Source organism: Scomber scombrus, chromosome 8, assembly GCF_963691925.1.
Source record: "Scomber scombrus chromosome 8, fScoSco1.1, whole genome shotgun sequence".
NCBI classification, from domain to species: domain Eukaryota; kingdom Metazoa; phylum Chordata; class Actinopteri; order Scombriformes; family Scombridae; genus Scomber; species Scomber scombrus.
Genome location: NC_084977.1, coordinates 8,604,094 through 8,620,228, shown reverse-complemented (window position 1 = coordinate 8,620,228; position 16,135 = coordinate 8,604,094). Strand labels below are relative to the sequence as shown.

The window sequence follows — 16,135 nt, the reverse complement described above, 5'->3', positions numbered from 1 at the left end:
AGAAAAGCAGAAATACTATTGCTGAGTTGTAGTAACACAGCACAATGCACCGCTGACATTTTACCTGCTAGGATTCATGTAATCCTCTCTAACCACAGTGACTAATTCACATTTGTACGAAGCTTTTTCTGTGGTAAAAAAAAAAAGGAGGAGAGAAATCCAGATAGGCTTTCCTTAAACACCATGACACTAAACAGCTATTTGAGACCTTAGTTGACATTTTATTTTTAGTTGAACCAAGGACATCCTGTTTAATATTGCATGCAACAAAAAACCAATGATCTGTTAATGGTCACTGTAATATCTCTTAATTTGTCATAAATAATATAGATGCACACTTTGTAAAAATATGTAGATGATATGCTGATGACTCTTGATGTTTTGCTTGGTACTTAGTCTTGCAAATGCGCTCATATTAAATATAAATGCAGTAGGCAAATAACCATCTGTAACATCTAACGCAGGGTAGTTGTTAGTTAGTGTGTTATTCACAGCTTAGAAATATAATGGAAATGTTGGCATTATCTGACAATGTCTCATCATCATCCATGATGAGATAAAATATAATCTGAATCTACTGTTTTAAATGATTAAAGGGATGAACATGTTACAAACTGGAAATGTGCAATGGACCTAACATCTCTACTGTAAATAGGGTGAAAAGCAGCATTCCTATTTACTCTCTAACTGTACAATTCACTAAATCTCATATCATATTATAGTGTGTTCAGTGTTTCACCAATGCTAGATGTTTTTGTACTCTTGATGAAAGGTGTTGTAAATCTTACTTAAAGGTATAGTTTACCACTCTCGTGTCTGTACAGTAAATATAAAGCTACCGTCAGCGTCCAGTTAGCTTAGCTTAGCACAAAGACTTGAAACTGCAAGCTTGGCTCTGTCCGAGGCCTTGAACAAAGTGAAACAGCTTGCCTGGTTTCTGGTCTTTATGCTAAGCTAAGCTTACCAGCTGCAGGCCGTAGCTTCATATTTACCTTACAGACCTAAAAGTGGTATCAATTTTCTCATCTGATTCTCAGTAAGAAAGCAAATCAGCCTCATCAGAACAACAACGTTTTTCACATAGCTGTTGTGCGGCTGCTTACTCATTCTAACTTTAGACATAAACAGACCTTAAGTAAGATTGGGCGATAGGGTAAAATATTTTATCATGATCATTTTTGTCATATCAGTTCATATAGATATAGTATAAAGTATATATATATCACAATATGAATCAAGTTGACTTGATTTACTTTCAGTAGCTTCTTGAATTGTTCCTTTTGGAGGAGGAAGGTAACAGCATGTGTAATGTCTTTGTTGGTGTATTGCTAGAATACGCAGACAGGACAGTTTGTTTCTCTGAGCAGCACCTTGCTGCTGGTTGTGACTGTTAATGTGTGCACTCAGCGTCTGCTGTTGGGTGACAATGTTTCAGGTGATGAAACACGTTTGTAGGGGTTTCCCAGTTTCCGATATATGCTCCGCTCTGGCAACTTAAAGTTCGACTCACATCAAAGTATTGACATCTTTGTACCGTCTTTACCCACAATATTTTCCTTTGTTTACGATAGTGGCCGCTGAACTGTCGCTTTCTTTTTCGACACTTGAAGTTTCCACTGAAGAACCACTTGTCTCTTTCAAAATAGCAGCATGTGGTTTTTTCAGCTAAATTAACCAACTTTGCTGGGTCCAGCCTTAACCATGAGATATTAACACATTATTAACAATTAATAATATCACTGTAATAGGAGTTATTTTGATCCTAAGGTTTGTTTTTAATATAGGACCAGACAATATATCTATTATATCAATATCGAGATATGAGGTTAGATGTTGTAATATTGTGATACGGCATAATTGATGTCTTTTCCTGGTTTTAAAAGCTGCTTTACAGTAAACTGATATGATTTTCTGAACTTTCTGAGATTGTTGTAGCTCTTCTATTGTTTGACTTTACCTACCTATTATGTGCGATACAAGTTTATTATAGACATGAAAATTGTATGTTTGCTCCACTCTGCACTGTTGAAGTTCTTGCTGTTTCATCAATTCAGTCCATTGGCCTCTTTAGGAAATGTCTCTGTTCCTGTTTGGATTAGGACTAGTTCATGACATTGCATACTTTTACAAGAGTTGTTGTTCTCTGTCTGACCCTTCTGCTTCCACTCCCACTGTATTATTTCCTAACCTCTGCCCTCTGCCCTCTCCGCAGCTTCTGCACCGGTCAGCAGCAGCGTGAGTAGGCGCCGTGCCCCCTCCTCGGTGACTCCCCTGTCGTGGGATAAACACAACATCGCCGCCATGTCGAGCATCACCATCGACCCCGAGCTCAAGCCCGGGGAGTTTGTCATCAAGAGTCTATTTGCTGAGTTTGCCGTGCTGGCCGAGAAGAAGATCGAGATGGTGATGGCTGAACCGCTGGTGAGTTTACGAGGGGGGAGGGGGGAGGGGGGGGGGGGGGGGGAGAGAGAGAGTGAACACTAGTGTCAAGAAACAAAGGAAATGAAAGTCAATACAAAACACGTGATGTGGAACATGCTGCTGAGATAACCTCCTCTATTTTGCAACTAACTGCCAGGAAAAACTGAAAGATTTGTGAGGAAACAAGCAGTAGAGGCGTATAATCATTATGTACTCTAATCTAATGCACTGTTTATGATCCACAGTAACGATAAAATAGTTAATTATTAACAGAGCGGATTGACTGTCGGCGTATATCCTCCTTTTCTGAGGGACTGCGCATCCATACATGTCTTTTCACTCAGCTCAGTTTCTTTCCTTTACATGTGGGCTTCAGACAGGCTAATAACCAGGTTGATAGAAGTCTTACCTCACCTTAAAATTGTTATTCTCTATCATTTACTTAATTATCATCTAGCCTGCTGCTTGACTGACAGCAATCTGCTATTGTGCAAGTGGCAACAGTGTCTCTGCTGGGTTAGTACACACTTATTCTCAATAACTCATTCTTTTTTTTTTGTCTTCCCCGTCTAACAGGAGAAACCCCTGTCCCGATCCCTCCAGAGAGGGGAAGATGCACAATTTGACCAGGTCAGTCCAGCCTTTGCTACGACCAGAAGTTAAAAAAACCGCCATCAATGTGACAGTTTCATTTCCCCGGACCAACAGCAGCTCTCTCTCCCACCTCCTGTGTGTGCACGCAGTATTTGAATCCCCCCAGCTCCACCCAATCAATCCCCCACTCAATGGCTCGTCTGTCCCTCATCTGTAGCTGGTGCAGAACTCTATACAATGGGCCTGCCTGCTGCAGAGTGCTTTGTTCAGCACAACACAAAGCCAATGAGGATATGGTGCTATAGATCCAGCTGTCCCCCCATTGTGAGTGAGGGAGAGAAAACGGGTATAGAGAGCGCAAAAAGTGAGAGTGTAGAATCGCTGTGTCATCCTCAGCAGTAAATCAGCATTGGGTGCTGGAGTGTATCTGCCTCGCGCCATAAGGGCAGAGGGAGCAGTTGCATAACTCTCCTGCCTAGCATCCACCTCCCTCATCACGCTGCACTGGCCCTTAAACACACACACACACACACACACACACACACACACACACACACACACACACACACACACACACACACACACACACACACACACACACACACACACACACACGTACACTTAAATAGTTTATTCATACTGACCACCTTATCTCATGTTTTATGTATCGTCTGAAACTATTTGGTGTAATCTTGAGTTGCCAAAGTGCTGATTTCCTGTTTTCTCAGTTCACTTGTTAGTTAATAAGACTTACTGTTTTCTCACTATAGTTACTATACAGTGCAAACATTCACCTGTTTTAAGTTCATCTCTCGCAATGAATTCACCTGACATCAAAATGTCAAGTGTGTTTGGAGGACAGCCTATCATTTTCTGCTCTCTTACATATGAACAGCACTGAGCCATGTGTATTGTGAAGCTGCTCGGTAGGGTAGCAGCACTATGACGTACTTCTTAGGTCACCCAACACCACCCTCCCAACTGCAATCAATAGCTACAGTATGTCACCCACCAGTTTAGAAAGCCTCCGGTCTGTGCTCATTCTGTACTGTATGCCACTCAGTTATTGAATATTCACTTTGAATGTGTGCTTGTGGGACAGCAGCACAGCATTTCATTTTTGAATGGTGTGAGCATTACATAAGCATTTTAATGCTGAATGGAGACAAGGTTAACTTGTTACTAATCTATTTGTGTGTATATTGTTTTGCAGTTAATAAGCTCTATGAGCTCAATAGCGGAACACTGTTTGCCCTCTCTACTGCGCACACTGTTCGACTGGTACCGGCGGCAGAGCGGCACTGAAGATGAGTCTTATGAGTACAGGCCTCGCTCCAGTACTAAGTCCAAAGGGTGAGATGCTCTTGTTTTTTTTCCTTCATACACGCCTGTCTTCTCTCTTTGGCCAAATTTTGCATGATTATAATTGCTTTGTGTGTTTTTGAAGGTGCTCAAAATTCCTTGCTTACACTTACTTTTCTCTCCTGCTTTGTAGAGATGAACAGCACCGGGATAAAGATTACCTTCTGGAACGGAGGGACTTAGCCATAGATTTCATTTTTTGTTTAGTTTCAGTGGAAGTTCTAAAACAGGTAAGATACACAAGGAGTAGAACCAGTTGGGTGATGACTCTTGTGACTACTAAATGTTTACATATAGTAGAGGAAATGCTGTGTACTTGCTTGACTAAATATTGACACAATCTCACCAAAGCTGTTTGCAAGAAGTCATACGTTTTGTTTAATCCTAGTACAGTTTTATATACACTATAGAACATATTTCTACTGTAACTTTATGTAGGCAGAATTGCTCTTTTGTGTCTGTGTATTCTCTCACGTGATTTTTTCTATATTTGATTTGGTTTTTGTATTAGAATTTGAAAATGGAGTAGTTTTAGTTCACCTGAAATAAGCGTATTCAAATATTTACATATAGTTTAATAGGTTTGTACTGGTTTTATTTACTTATTTATCGTGATACAGGAATGAGGTGCAGTGCTTTTAGCGAGGTCTTAGTAAATAAACACGATGGCACTATACCAACTTCCAGCTGAGTGTGTTTTCTAAAGCAGACTGTCTAAATCTAAGCAGCATTCTTAACTAAAAGCCAATCCCCGGAGACCAGAGCTAAGTTGTCCTTGGCTTTGCTCCTGTAGGGAGGGTAATGAATGGTAGCAATGTGAAAGAATGAAGACTTATGAATGCATCTAATAAGACTAATGATTCCATGTTTACGTCACAGATTCCTCTTCATCCCGTGCCAGATGTTTTAGTACATGAAGTTCTAAACCTGGCGTTCAAGCACTTTAAACACAAAGAGGGGTAAGTAAGCATAAACACACAGATAAACCAGTGACAGATAAATAAGGCATGAATAAGAGGTGCTGATGAGTGAGAGCACTGTGGCACTCTCACCATACTGGGTGTTTGGCTTTGCAGCGGGGATTGAGTTATTTATTTATGACATTTATGTCATTGTGTTGCTTGATGAACTGTCTGTATCATTATTAATATTTACACAAAGCACAAGTGCTTCTTGTTGAGCAACTTCAGTCAGCCTCAACTAAGCACACTTACTTGCACATAGCTCCTGTTTGCTTTGTGCATTGTTGTTTTGATGTATCATCGGATGCATCATGGATATTATTGTGAAAACACAACTTCCACAGAAATGTTCTCAGACTTGCTAGTTTGAGTTGACCGCATATTCTTTATCCATTTCCCAGGTACTGTGGCCCCAACACTGGCAATGTGCACATCATCGCAGACTTGTATGCTGAGGTCATTGGAGTCCTTACACAGTCGAAGTAAGAGAGCTCAACTCTGCCTGTTAGCTCAATACTGAATAAAATTCTTGTCAAATTGTCACCTCTTCACAACATAGGTTTTTTTTTTGTGATCCTACATTTATGTATCTTTGTTTGTGTGTTCAGGTTTCAGGCAGTGAGGAAGAAGTTCATCACAGAACTGAAGGAGCTCAGGCAAAAAGAGCAGAGTCCTTATGTACTCCAGAGCATCATCAGCCTCATCATGGGCATGAAGTTCTTCCGTGTTAAAATGTACCCAGTGGAGGATTTCGAGGCTTCTTTTCAGTTCATGCAGGTAAATTATAATAGTTTATATACATGCATGTAGTCAGGCTGTAGCCTCAGAAAGTGTGAGTTTGCCAAGACGTTTTGCACCAGACATTTTTTTTGTTTTGTTTTTTTTACTGCTGGCCATTTGTTCGAACTCAGCAGCTCTCCATAGCAATGGCTCAAAAAGCCAGCCAGATGAGTAACGATCAAAGGTGACGTTTGCCAAGGAGTTAGTGTATGTGTGTTTCAGACTCTGCTAAGAGCTGCGAATGGAAGCAGTAGCTTTTCATTAATCTCTATACAGTGGTTTAAAAAAAAAAATCACTCACTGTTCTCTCTTTTAATGTTAATGGAACACACTGTGGTTTATGTCCACCACTCTATTTCAGTACATATCTTGGTTTTTCCCCATATGGTGACCAGTTTGTGTCTAAATAAAGGTAGTGATACGTTTAGAAAGTATTATTATTATATATTATTATATCTAACATGAACTTGAGTCAGGGTTGGCAGTATTATGGTCTTAATACTATATGTTCATGTCAGACTGCACAGTACTTGTCAGTTTCCTTATGTTTACGTCTGTATCCGCTATATATTCTTCTTAACGTGTGTGTCTTTTGTTGTCCTTCCCTAGGAGTGTGCCCAGTATTTCCTGGAAGTCAAGGATAAGGACATAAAGCATGCACTCGCAGGCCTTTTTGTTGAGATCCTCATCCCTGTCGCTGCTGTGAGTAACACTTAAAACCACTTCCTTTGTTTTTACTCTTTATTTAGATGAATCTCTGAACGTAATTGTCAATTTGAGAGATCCGTGTTAACGACATGTTCATTCTCAGGCGGTGAAAAATGAAGTCAATGTGCCGTGCCTGAAGAACTTTGTGGAGATGCTGTACCAGACGACATTTGACCTAAGTTCCAGAAAAAAGCACTCTTTGGTAATAATTGATCGTTATAGTTTTTTTTCTCTCTTCTTCTTCCCCACTCCTGCCACTATCTTTATCTTTGCTACTTCCTTCTGCTTTGGTTTGTCACTCTTCCTGTATTTTGTCAACGCCTTTATTAGCCTGTGCACATCAAGTATGTCATCATTATCCAGAAATGTTGGTCTGATATGACTACAAACTTGTTAGTCCATTATGTTTAGAGACAAAGAGTCTCTCCCATATAACCTGCTACTGTTCAGAAGGAGCTCTGTAATATATCGAGTTCTTTGACATATGCTTAATCAAACTGGGATCCTTACATCATTAAACAGATCTAAAAGCAATTCTGCTGCTGCGGTCTCAGCTTGTTAGACTGCTTTTCACACTTTGTTTGCTCTTCAGAAATCAGAATCATCACTGCTTGACATCTGCGTTGTGTTTTGTAATGTGAACTTAGCAAGGAATTAAAGGAAGTGTACGAGGCGTTTGAGTAAAACTCCTTCTCCCCCCTTTCTGTTTTGATCTGACACTCTTAATCTCTCCCCCTCTAGGCTCTGTATCCCCTGGTGACATGCTTGCTGTGTGTCAGCCAGAAGCAGTTCTTCCTCAACAACTGGCACATCTTCCTCCAGAATTGCCTCTCGCACCTGAAGGTAACCCCATCACGAGCCTTTAAGAACCAATCTTACTTCAGAAAGTTTGCAGTCTGTAGCTCTAAAGAGCAGCACAATGACTGTATTCTGCACACTAAAGTATATTAAGGGCAACATACTCGCCTGACAATACCTAATTCAGTTTGAATCTCAGAGGTCTTATGACTCTTATGAAACCTACAATAAAATGGTGGTGTTCTTGGTGGCAGTATAAAGTGACATAAACCTTCTTCAATATAATAACGTCACTCTTATGAATGTGAAGGCATCGACATTTATTTTAAGAAAGATATTATAAGTGTTGTGATGGTTAATATGTGTTTTGAAGAAGTTCTCTTGGTTGTGAAGGGTGTGCTCTGTGGTTCTGTCTAAAGATCATAATGTACTTTCCCTTCCATTATCAACAACCAGATCTGGACATGAATAGCACTTGATTTGATAAGGTAACAATAGAGCCTTTGTTTGAACAAGATACTCTATGATTTATGGACAAAATACAAACATCCAAAGCTTACTAGGTGCCATTAATGATCACAAGTTGAGCCACAACTAATTTTTATAGGCATACTAATAAAACAATCCTGTGTAGCAACTTCAAAAATATCTTCCATCTTAGCTAAACCAGCTATAATAAAAATGTACCTTATATATTTAATCTCAAGTGCTGTTTTAACTCAGGTCTGTTAATGACTCCTTGCAAACCAATTACAAACAGATCAAACCTACTTTCCTCCTATCCCTCACCATCATGAAACCAATTCAACTGCCGATGGACCGAATCACTGACTGACTGAAAGACTTGACTGTCTTTTCCATTCTACATTGATTACCCCCTTTCTTCTTTTTTTTTTTTTTGGAGATTGTTCGATCTTGTGGTGGATGAAATTCCGTTTGCGTCTTTCTGTGATGGTGGCATCCGATGGTTTTGAATGGCAGTATTGTCTTCTCAGTGATCTCATCCCAGCATTCTCTTCTCATCATCGCAATCTTTTTTAGATTTCCTTAATTTGAAACTTTGTAATGAGTCTCCTGACGGGAGGGGGGGTGCTGATTCTGTGATTGAGATGATTTTTGCGGGTTTGTGTGATGGCTCAAGTGTAGTGATGATTTTAGTGATGTAGGGCTTCTTGTCCAAAACTGATTTAACCCTGTGGCTGCTCTTAATATAAGGACTAATAAATTACTTAAACTGGCTTTTATAAAGTGAAAAAAGGGCTCCACCTCCAAGCAGGAGGCATTTTTAGTGATTAATTCATTTTATATCAAATTACAGCAGTGTATAATGGATACAGCTTAAAGTTTTACTTAATGTTGCTGCTACAACGTGATTATTATAATATCATTATATGATTAATTAACTTTTCCAGACAGGCTAAGACTAGTTGTTACTACTTTGGAAATATTCCAATAAAAGAAAGTGTATACAGGAGGAATATATGGAATAATTGTTTCATTCAATCTATTTTAAAGTTAGACCCCCACAGGGTTAAAATGTCAGTTTGCATTCTGAGTGTGCTTGACATAGATTTGAATGAATCGCTGAGTTGGGTGTTGCTGCTTGTCAGCTTTGTAGGTGAAACAGGCAAATTTTTCTTTTTTTTGTTTGTGTGTGTGTGTGTGCGCACCCTTTTTTCCTCTCTTCCATTTTTTTCCACATCCTTTAACATCCCTTTCCTCATCCCTATGTGTTCCACTCATCTATTTATGTGTATTTTCTCTGTCCATCTGTCTGATTCGCAGGCCACAGCACACCTTCTTTTGTTTTTAGTTCACACTTCTACATTTTTAGATTTTGCTCACTCTCTGTTTAAATATATAATCTCATATCAAATGCAAATGAACTGTTTCTTACAAGCATGCCACTAAAAAATCCACCATTAAATCCCATGAGTGGCATGTTAAACAGTCCATTGTGTTTCATTTCAGTAAAATAGTTTTGATTTATTTAATTAATGTCACACTGACAACAGTTAGAATATTTTCTACTGCTCTTGTCATATTTGTTTAGGTTATGTTTTTTTTGTTTGTTTTTTTGCTTATAACTTGCATGTGTCCCTCCCCAAACCCTACATTCTTTGTCTCCTGTCATTTTGATCTTTTTCTCACACTGACTCGCTCCAGATGCCGTCTAACAACAGCATCCGAAAGCAGATTGAGACGCTGCAGGTGAGTTATCTTGTGTCAGTGACCTGCCCGGTGCCCCCCTTTAACTGCCACCTGACCAGGACGCAAGAAGGTGGTACACTTCTGCCTGTGATTGGCTAATGAGAGGTGTTAATGAGATGTTTTCTGTATTTTCACAGTGACATTTAAATGTGAATCAGTAGAAGTAGAGAAGAGGAAATTGTGATGTTGTCTTAGGCTTTGTTGTTGTTGGTTTGTGTTTATGAGCAGTGGTGATGACTTTTGTCTGCTGTCTAGTTACATATTTAGATATTTATGATGGAGTATTTATTAGGGATGCACAATTGTTTGATATTGAACAAGTGTCTTTTAAAATATCTATTTTTATTTTGACTCCTATCAAATTTATCTTCATAATTTTGGGAATATTTGATGTCAAAATCAGAAACACTTTTATTGACCCAGTTTATTTACACATGCAATGAATTTTACTCTGGTTTAGTAGCTATCAGTGTACTTACACAGTCAAACAACAGTCTTTAGAAATATACATAACAAATGACTGTACACAGGTGAAACTGTTCCTGTGAACTGTAAACAGGATACAAATAGCACAGAGAAGAAGAAGTTAAGTGTGCTGGGATAAATATGAAATGGTTAAAAAAAGGGATGCTACTTAACAGGGAGTTAAATATTCATAACATGACAGTGAGGGGAAAGATACTGTTCCTGTGTTTGGTGGTTTTTGGTGTGCAGTGCTCTGTAGCACCTACCAGAGGGGAGAAGTTGGATCGGTTTATGTCCAGGGTGTGAGGGGTCTGGATATGATCTGTTCCATACAGGTTATTTATGATTCAATTGATAATTACACATAATTACATCCGTTTTACAGGCACTGTGTGTGAAAGGGGCAAAACCAGTTAGTAATATAGTGGTAACCATTATGAATAATAGTTTACTGTCAATTATAAATAATGGTTACTATCAGTGCAATATTGATTTATACATTCTGAATTGTGCATCCCTAGTATTTATTACCTGGTGGTCAGGGGTTATAGATGCCTGAAAGTTTCATTTTGCTATCATGGAATTTGGTGTTTTGCAGAGTTTTCTGGCATTAGATACTGTGTTTTTTTGGTGGAAATAGGCTTGCTGCCTGCAGCCTCTCAGCTCCATGTTAATAGCCAATGAGGCAGGTATTGCACAGCAAGGAGTGGCAGAGTATTGTTTTATTAAGTTGTTAATTAACAATGTGTGGCAACCTTGACATGCACAACACTGAAGTGGGGAGGGGTTGTTGTTGTATTTCTTCAGCAAACATATTGCTTTGGTATGTGGTGGAGTCTCTCAATCTCTTACTACAATTAGCAAATCCAGATTTACATTTACATGACCTAAGAAATTAGGTTACTGCAGACCAAACTAACTAGGTTAAATGAGTGCTTGAAAACACAGTGACTGCACCAGTGTCCAGTACCTGATGTCCGGCTTGGTGCTGACAAAAATAAGACTTGTAAGTGATGACAAATAATGCACGTATGAATTAACATAAATATAGTTCTTTTTAATCATTGACCTGTTTTTCACAATTGTAGAGTCGGATAAGTAGAAACAAAAGCTGAGAAGGGTAAAACACAGAAGCTTCAACATTTGCACTTTTAACATTTCGCATTACTTAATATGTTTGGACCATGTCAGGTTCTTGAAATAGAAACTCCATTAATAATTTTCTTGCTTCTACACAAAAGCAATTTACATAAAAAGGCTGACTTCAATCAGCCCTACTTGACATTTAAGACTACATTTATTAGTGCTCAGGGATTTATTGCTCTGTGTGACTGATGTGTTGAGTTACCGACAGAAAGATAAGACATGTATCATTAATGAATTTGAAAAATGACTTCTGGACTGTTGTTTTTAGAGGTCTGTCTCAGACGTATCTGCTACCACCTCCTTTTGCAGTATTTCATATGTTAAAGCCAAGTCATGGCGTACCATACTTGCAAATATTTCCACAGCACCTTCCCAATAAGGGTTCTCTGTGCTAAGCTGGGAGCAGGGCCACACTCGGATGGTCTCTGTTCTCAAACTGTGTCTTTACCATTAATGTTCCAAACTCCACTAACAACAACTAACTTAAATATTCAAATAAAGGAATGGTAAAGGGAGGTGCAGGCACAGTAAACTATAGGCCAAAAGGCACTAAATGTTGGGTAATCCACAAACCTCCATTATGCCATCAAGGTAAAGCTGTCATATGGAAATCCACCTGCGCAATGACCACATCACAGTATGGCACTGTTAATTCCCCAACAATACGGATACTGATTACAAGAGGTAATATGGTTGGTCCTAATAATTCCTGAAATACTGACTGGATCTGTGCTGTTCAATTGAGCATTTAAATGGTTTCATTTTATTTTAATGGATTGTTTATTTTCCTAAAGACGAGTCCCTCTGGTTGGGAATGATGGCCTCCATAATCTGCATTTCTTCCTACAGCCCATAAAGTAGTTTTATTAGTTTTACTGATGACTACACCAATTAGTAATTCATTAGAAATCATGCTTAGAGACTGAGAAAATGATGGTATTATTAGTTTCTGCGTACAGTCATCCAGTTTGAATGTGATGGTTGATCTGAATTACTTCAGACCACAACGGCCTGATGTCTTTTAATTTCACGGTTGGGTGATGAAATGTAACTCATAATACTGTTTTTACTTCCACAGAACAAAGACCCCAAAATGTCCCGTGTAGCGCTGGAGTCTCTCTACAGACTGCTATGGGTCTACATTATCAGGATCAAGTGTGAGAGTAACACTGTCACACAGAGGTCAGTTCCAGTGCAAGTTCTCACACACACACGCACGCACAATCAAATCATTGGCAATCAATACCTATCAGGTAGAAGTCCTATAAATCAGCTCCTCTGTTGTTCAGCACTAAATATGCTTATCAAGTTTCCCCCCTTTGTTTTCCTCCTCCTAGTCGACTACTCAGCATTGTTTCAGCACTTTTCCCCAAAGGCTCCCGCAGTGTGGTGCCCAGGGACACGCCCCTCAACATCTTTGTCAAGATCATCCAGTTCATAGCTCAGGTAGGCCCCGAAGCATGAACTGACATACCTGGACTCCACAGCTGAGCTAAAACTGAATGCAGTGTATGTAGTAGCTGTGTGATAGTGATTGCTGGTTTGTTTGGTTGTTACAGGAAAGACTGGACTTTGCTATGAAGGAGATTATCTATGACCTCCTGTGTGTGGGCAAGTCTCACAAAACCTTTACCATCAATCCAGAGGTAAAATATTTATAAAACTACAAAAAATACAGTTATTGTCAGTGTTAGCATATTCTCTTTCTTCCATTTCATACCACTCACCCTCTCCCTATTCCTGCCCCGCCAGAGGATGAATATCGGTTTGCGAGCCTTCTTGGTGATCGCTGACAGCCTACAGCAGAAAGATGGGGAGCCTCCTATGCCTACGACAGGGATCATCATGCCATCTGGCAACACCCTGCGGGTCAAAAAGATCTTCCTTAACACCACCCTCACTGATGAAGAAGCCAAGGTCATAGGTAGGTTTTGATTGCTGAAACTTCACTTTTGGAAGTTCTGTCAACAAGGTGTATTTTCGGCAATGCAAGTGTGATAACATTGCTGGGTGTTTTTCAGGCATGTCACTGTACTACCCACAAGTAAGAAAGGCCTTAGATAACATCCTGCGACACTTGGACAAGGAGGTGGGGCGCTCCATGAGCATGACCAACGTGCAAATGTCCAACAAGGAGCCGGAGGACATGATCACGTATGTAACCACAACCTGGATCCAAACAGTTACTCCTGTGTTACTGTCTGTGTGTTTCCAACCTGTAGCAGGTTCTCATAAGCTGTTTGTGCTACAGGGGAGAGAGGAAGCCAAAGATTGATCTGTTCCGCACATGTGTGGCCGCCATCCCAAGACTGATACCAGACGGCATGAGCAGACAAGACCTAATAGAGCTTCTAGCCAAGTATTTCACCTTCTTTAACTTAACTTCAATCTACTGTAGATGTGGTGGTCTTCTATCTTTTAATATTTTGCTTCCCATTACCTCCTTTTCCTCCTCCAGACTGACCATCCACATGGATGAGGAGCTACGTGGCCTAGCCTTTACTACTCTTCAGGCCCTGATGGTGGACTTCCCAGAGTGGCGCGAGGATGTAATCTCAGGCTTTGTCTACTTCATCGTCAGAGAGGTGACTGACGTCCACCCCACACTGTTGGACAACGCTGTCAAGATGCTACTGCAGCTCATCAGCCAATGGAGGCAGGCAGTGCAGAGCAGCAATAAAAGCCATGACGCACAGGTTGGTCAAGGAGGTTTCAGCAGGATTCAATTTGTTGCTAGTAATTTTTTGTCACACCCTTAAATGATAATACATGTTCTCTTTAACAGGGTTCAAGCAGCGGTCATTCTCTGTCCCTGGATCGTACTCCTCCGTTAGGCGTACTACATGTGGTGGAGGGTTTAGCAATGGTGGTGCTTTGTAGCTGCCGCCCTGCCACACGTAGGTTGGCTGTTAATGTCCTCAAGGAGGTCCGTGCTCTGCACACTGCACTGGGCATTGGAAAGGTAATTTCACTGGACTGAAACCACAGTGCATTTTGTTGTGATTGATGAGGTCACAACAAAATGCACAGAATGTTTTATCTTATGACAAGCACTCTGTTTTCTGACATTTGTTTTTTCTCCCCCAATCTTTTAGGGGGATGAGGAACTGGCCATCGATGTAATGGACAGATTAAGTGCATCAGTGTTGGAGAGCTTCATTCATCTCACAGGAGCTGACCAGGTAAAAATGCCTAGGCTTATTTACACAGTCATAAAATATGCACGAATACTCAAAGACTCAGCCCATCTCCTTTCGTTCCTCTCTGTAGACCAACCTGCTGTACTGTCCCAGTGGGATTGATCTTCAGACGCTAGCAGAGTGGAGCTCATCTCCCATCAGCCACCAGTTTGATGTAGTGAGCCCCTCCCACATCTGGGTGTTTGCCCACGTTACTCAGGGCCAGGACCCCTGGGTCATCAGCTTCTCCAGCTACCTGCGGCAGGAACACCTGCCAAAACATTGCCCCACTGCACTCAACTATGCCTGGATGTTTGCCTACACCCGCCTGCAGCTGCTGTCTCCACAAGTTGACATCAAGTATGTTTCCTCTAGCCTCCATGTCTTTGTGTTCCGTGTGTTTTTCCATCTACGTAATTGCTTGTTTTTCTATATAGACGGTCTCTCTGCAACGGTGCTATGTGTTATTATTATTTGGTGAAGACTTTGCACCAAATAATACTAGCATAATTGGGCTGCCACACAATAAATAAATGCCAAAAAAAATGATGAAACCTTGCACCCCCATGTGAATGCCCTGGCAGCAGTGAAACAAGCAGTGAATGCAGCTCTAGAGATCTAGAGAGGATCGGGGGGCTTGCTGTGCTTGTTAAACAAAGGGCTGCCCTAGAAATCAAGCTAGCAAAGAAATCTTTGGGTATAACTGCAGTGTCTGTGCCAGCTATATAATAACTGCTATTTTTCTTGGGGCCTGTTGAATGTTGTTCTGCCCTTTTTTTAGGTCATGTCATTAATCTCTGATGATCTTTCCTGTTTATCCACCTGCAGTAGCCCCATCAATGCCAAGAAACTGAACAGTCTGAACAGCAGTGATTCCTACATCGGCCTTTGGAGAAACTACCTGATTCTCTGCTGCAGTTCCGCCTCGTCCTCCCCCTCCATGTGCTCCTCATCCTCCACCTCTGGCTCCGTCCGCTGCTCCCCGCCTGAGACGCTGGCGTCCACGCCGGACAGCGGCTACAGTTACGATTCAAAGGTCAGGAGCCCCTCACTCTACAAACACACATCTATAAGGACAATAGACCAAAATATATTGCTAATTTACAGGTATTGGAAGGTGTGCACAAATTTAAAAATGCTATCCATACACAGTTCAAGCATGACTACATATTATGAGTGACCGCGAAGTCATAACAGTTTTGTACCCGTTTAATATAGCATCAGCTAACAATGAATAGTTTAATGACAATGTCAATTTATTCATTTTAACATTTCATCCATGACATTCCTCTTTTTCTGTGTGTTAATAGATTGTTGGCACTCCTTCCCCCTCCTCCCTGTTCAAACACATTGTTCCAATGATGCGCTCTGAGAGCATGGACATCACAGAGTCTCTTGTGTTGGGGCTTGGCAGGACCAACCCCGTAGCCTTCAGGTAAACAACTGTCAACATAATCCGTGGTATAATTAATATACTGTACATTCATACACCTTGACATGCTTGAGAAA

The 16,135-nt window shown here is 40.5% G+C and overlaps 1 protein-coding gene across 13 annotated transcripts in view; it reads left to right on the top strand.

The window, feature by feature from the left end:
• fryl (furry homolog, like) overlaps positions 1-16,135 on the top strand; it is a 66,910-nt gene that overhangs the window by 26,176 nt on the left and 24,599 nt on the right. For 9 of the 13 annotated variants that reach the window (XM_062423905.1, XM_062423906.1, XM_062423907.1 and 6 more), the window contains 23 exons: positions 2,213-2,421; positions 2,998-3,051; positions 4,229-4,368; positions 4,511-4,607; positions 5,257-5,336; positions 5,741-5,821; positions 5,948-6,116; positions 6,729-6,821; positions 6,931-7,029; positions 7,569-7,670; positions 9,792-9,836; positions 12,526-12,629; positions 12,785-12,893; positions 13,007-13,093; positions 13,200-13,371; positions 13,469-13,601; positions 13,699-13,806; positions 13,906-14,143; positions 14,233-14,409; positions 14,543-14,629; positions 14,718-14,986; positions 15,455-15,662; positions 15,937-16,061. In XM_062423905.1, the coding sequence (XP_062279889.1) occupies positions 2,302-2,421; positions 2,998-3,051; positions 4,229-4,368; positions 4,511-4,607; positions 5,257-5,336; positions 5,741-5,821; positions 5,948-6,116; positions 6,729-6,821; positions 6,931-7,029; positions 7,569-7,670; positions 9,792-9,836; positions 12,526-12,629; positions 12,785-12,893; positions 13,007-13,093; positions 13,200-13,371; positions 13,469-13,601; positions 13,699-13,806; positions 13,906-14,143; positions 14,233-14,409; positions 14,543-14,629; positions 14,718-14,986; positions 15,455-15,662; positions 15,937-16,061 (2,897 nt within the window). In that variant the 5' untranslated portion in view covers positions 2,213-2,301. The remainder of the gene's footprint in view (positions 1-2,212; positions 2,422-2,997; positions 3,052-4,228; positions 4,369-4,510; positions 4,608-5,256; positions 5,337-5,740; positions 5,822-5,947; positions 6,117-6,728; positions 6,822-6,930; positions 7,030-7,568; positions 7,671-9,791; positions 9,837-12,525; positions 12,630-12,784; positions 12,894-13,006; positions 13,094-13,199; positions 13,372-13,468; positions 13,602-13,698; positions 13,807-13,905; positions 14,144-14,232; positions 14,410-14,542; positions 14,630-14,717; positions 14,987-15,454; positions 15,663-15,936; positions 16,062-16,135) is intronic. The other 4 variants (XM_062423900.1, XM_062423902.1, XM_062423904.1 and 1 more) reach the window with 1 other exon arrangement.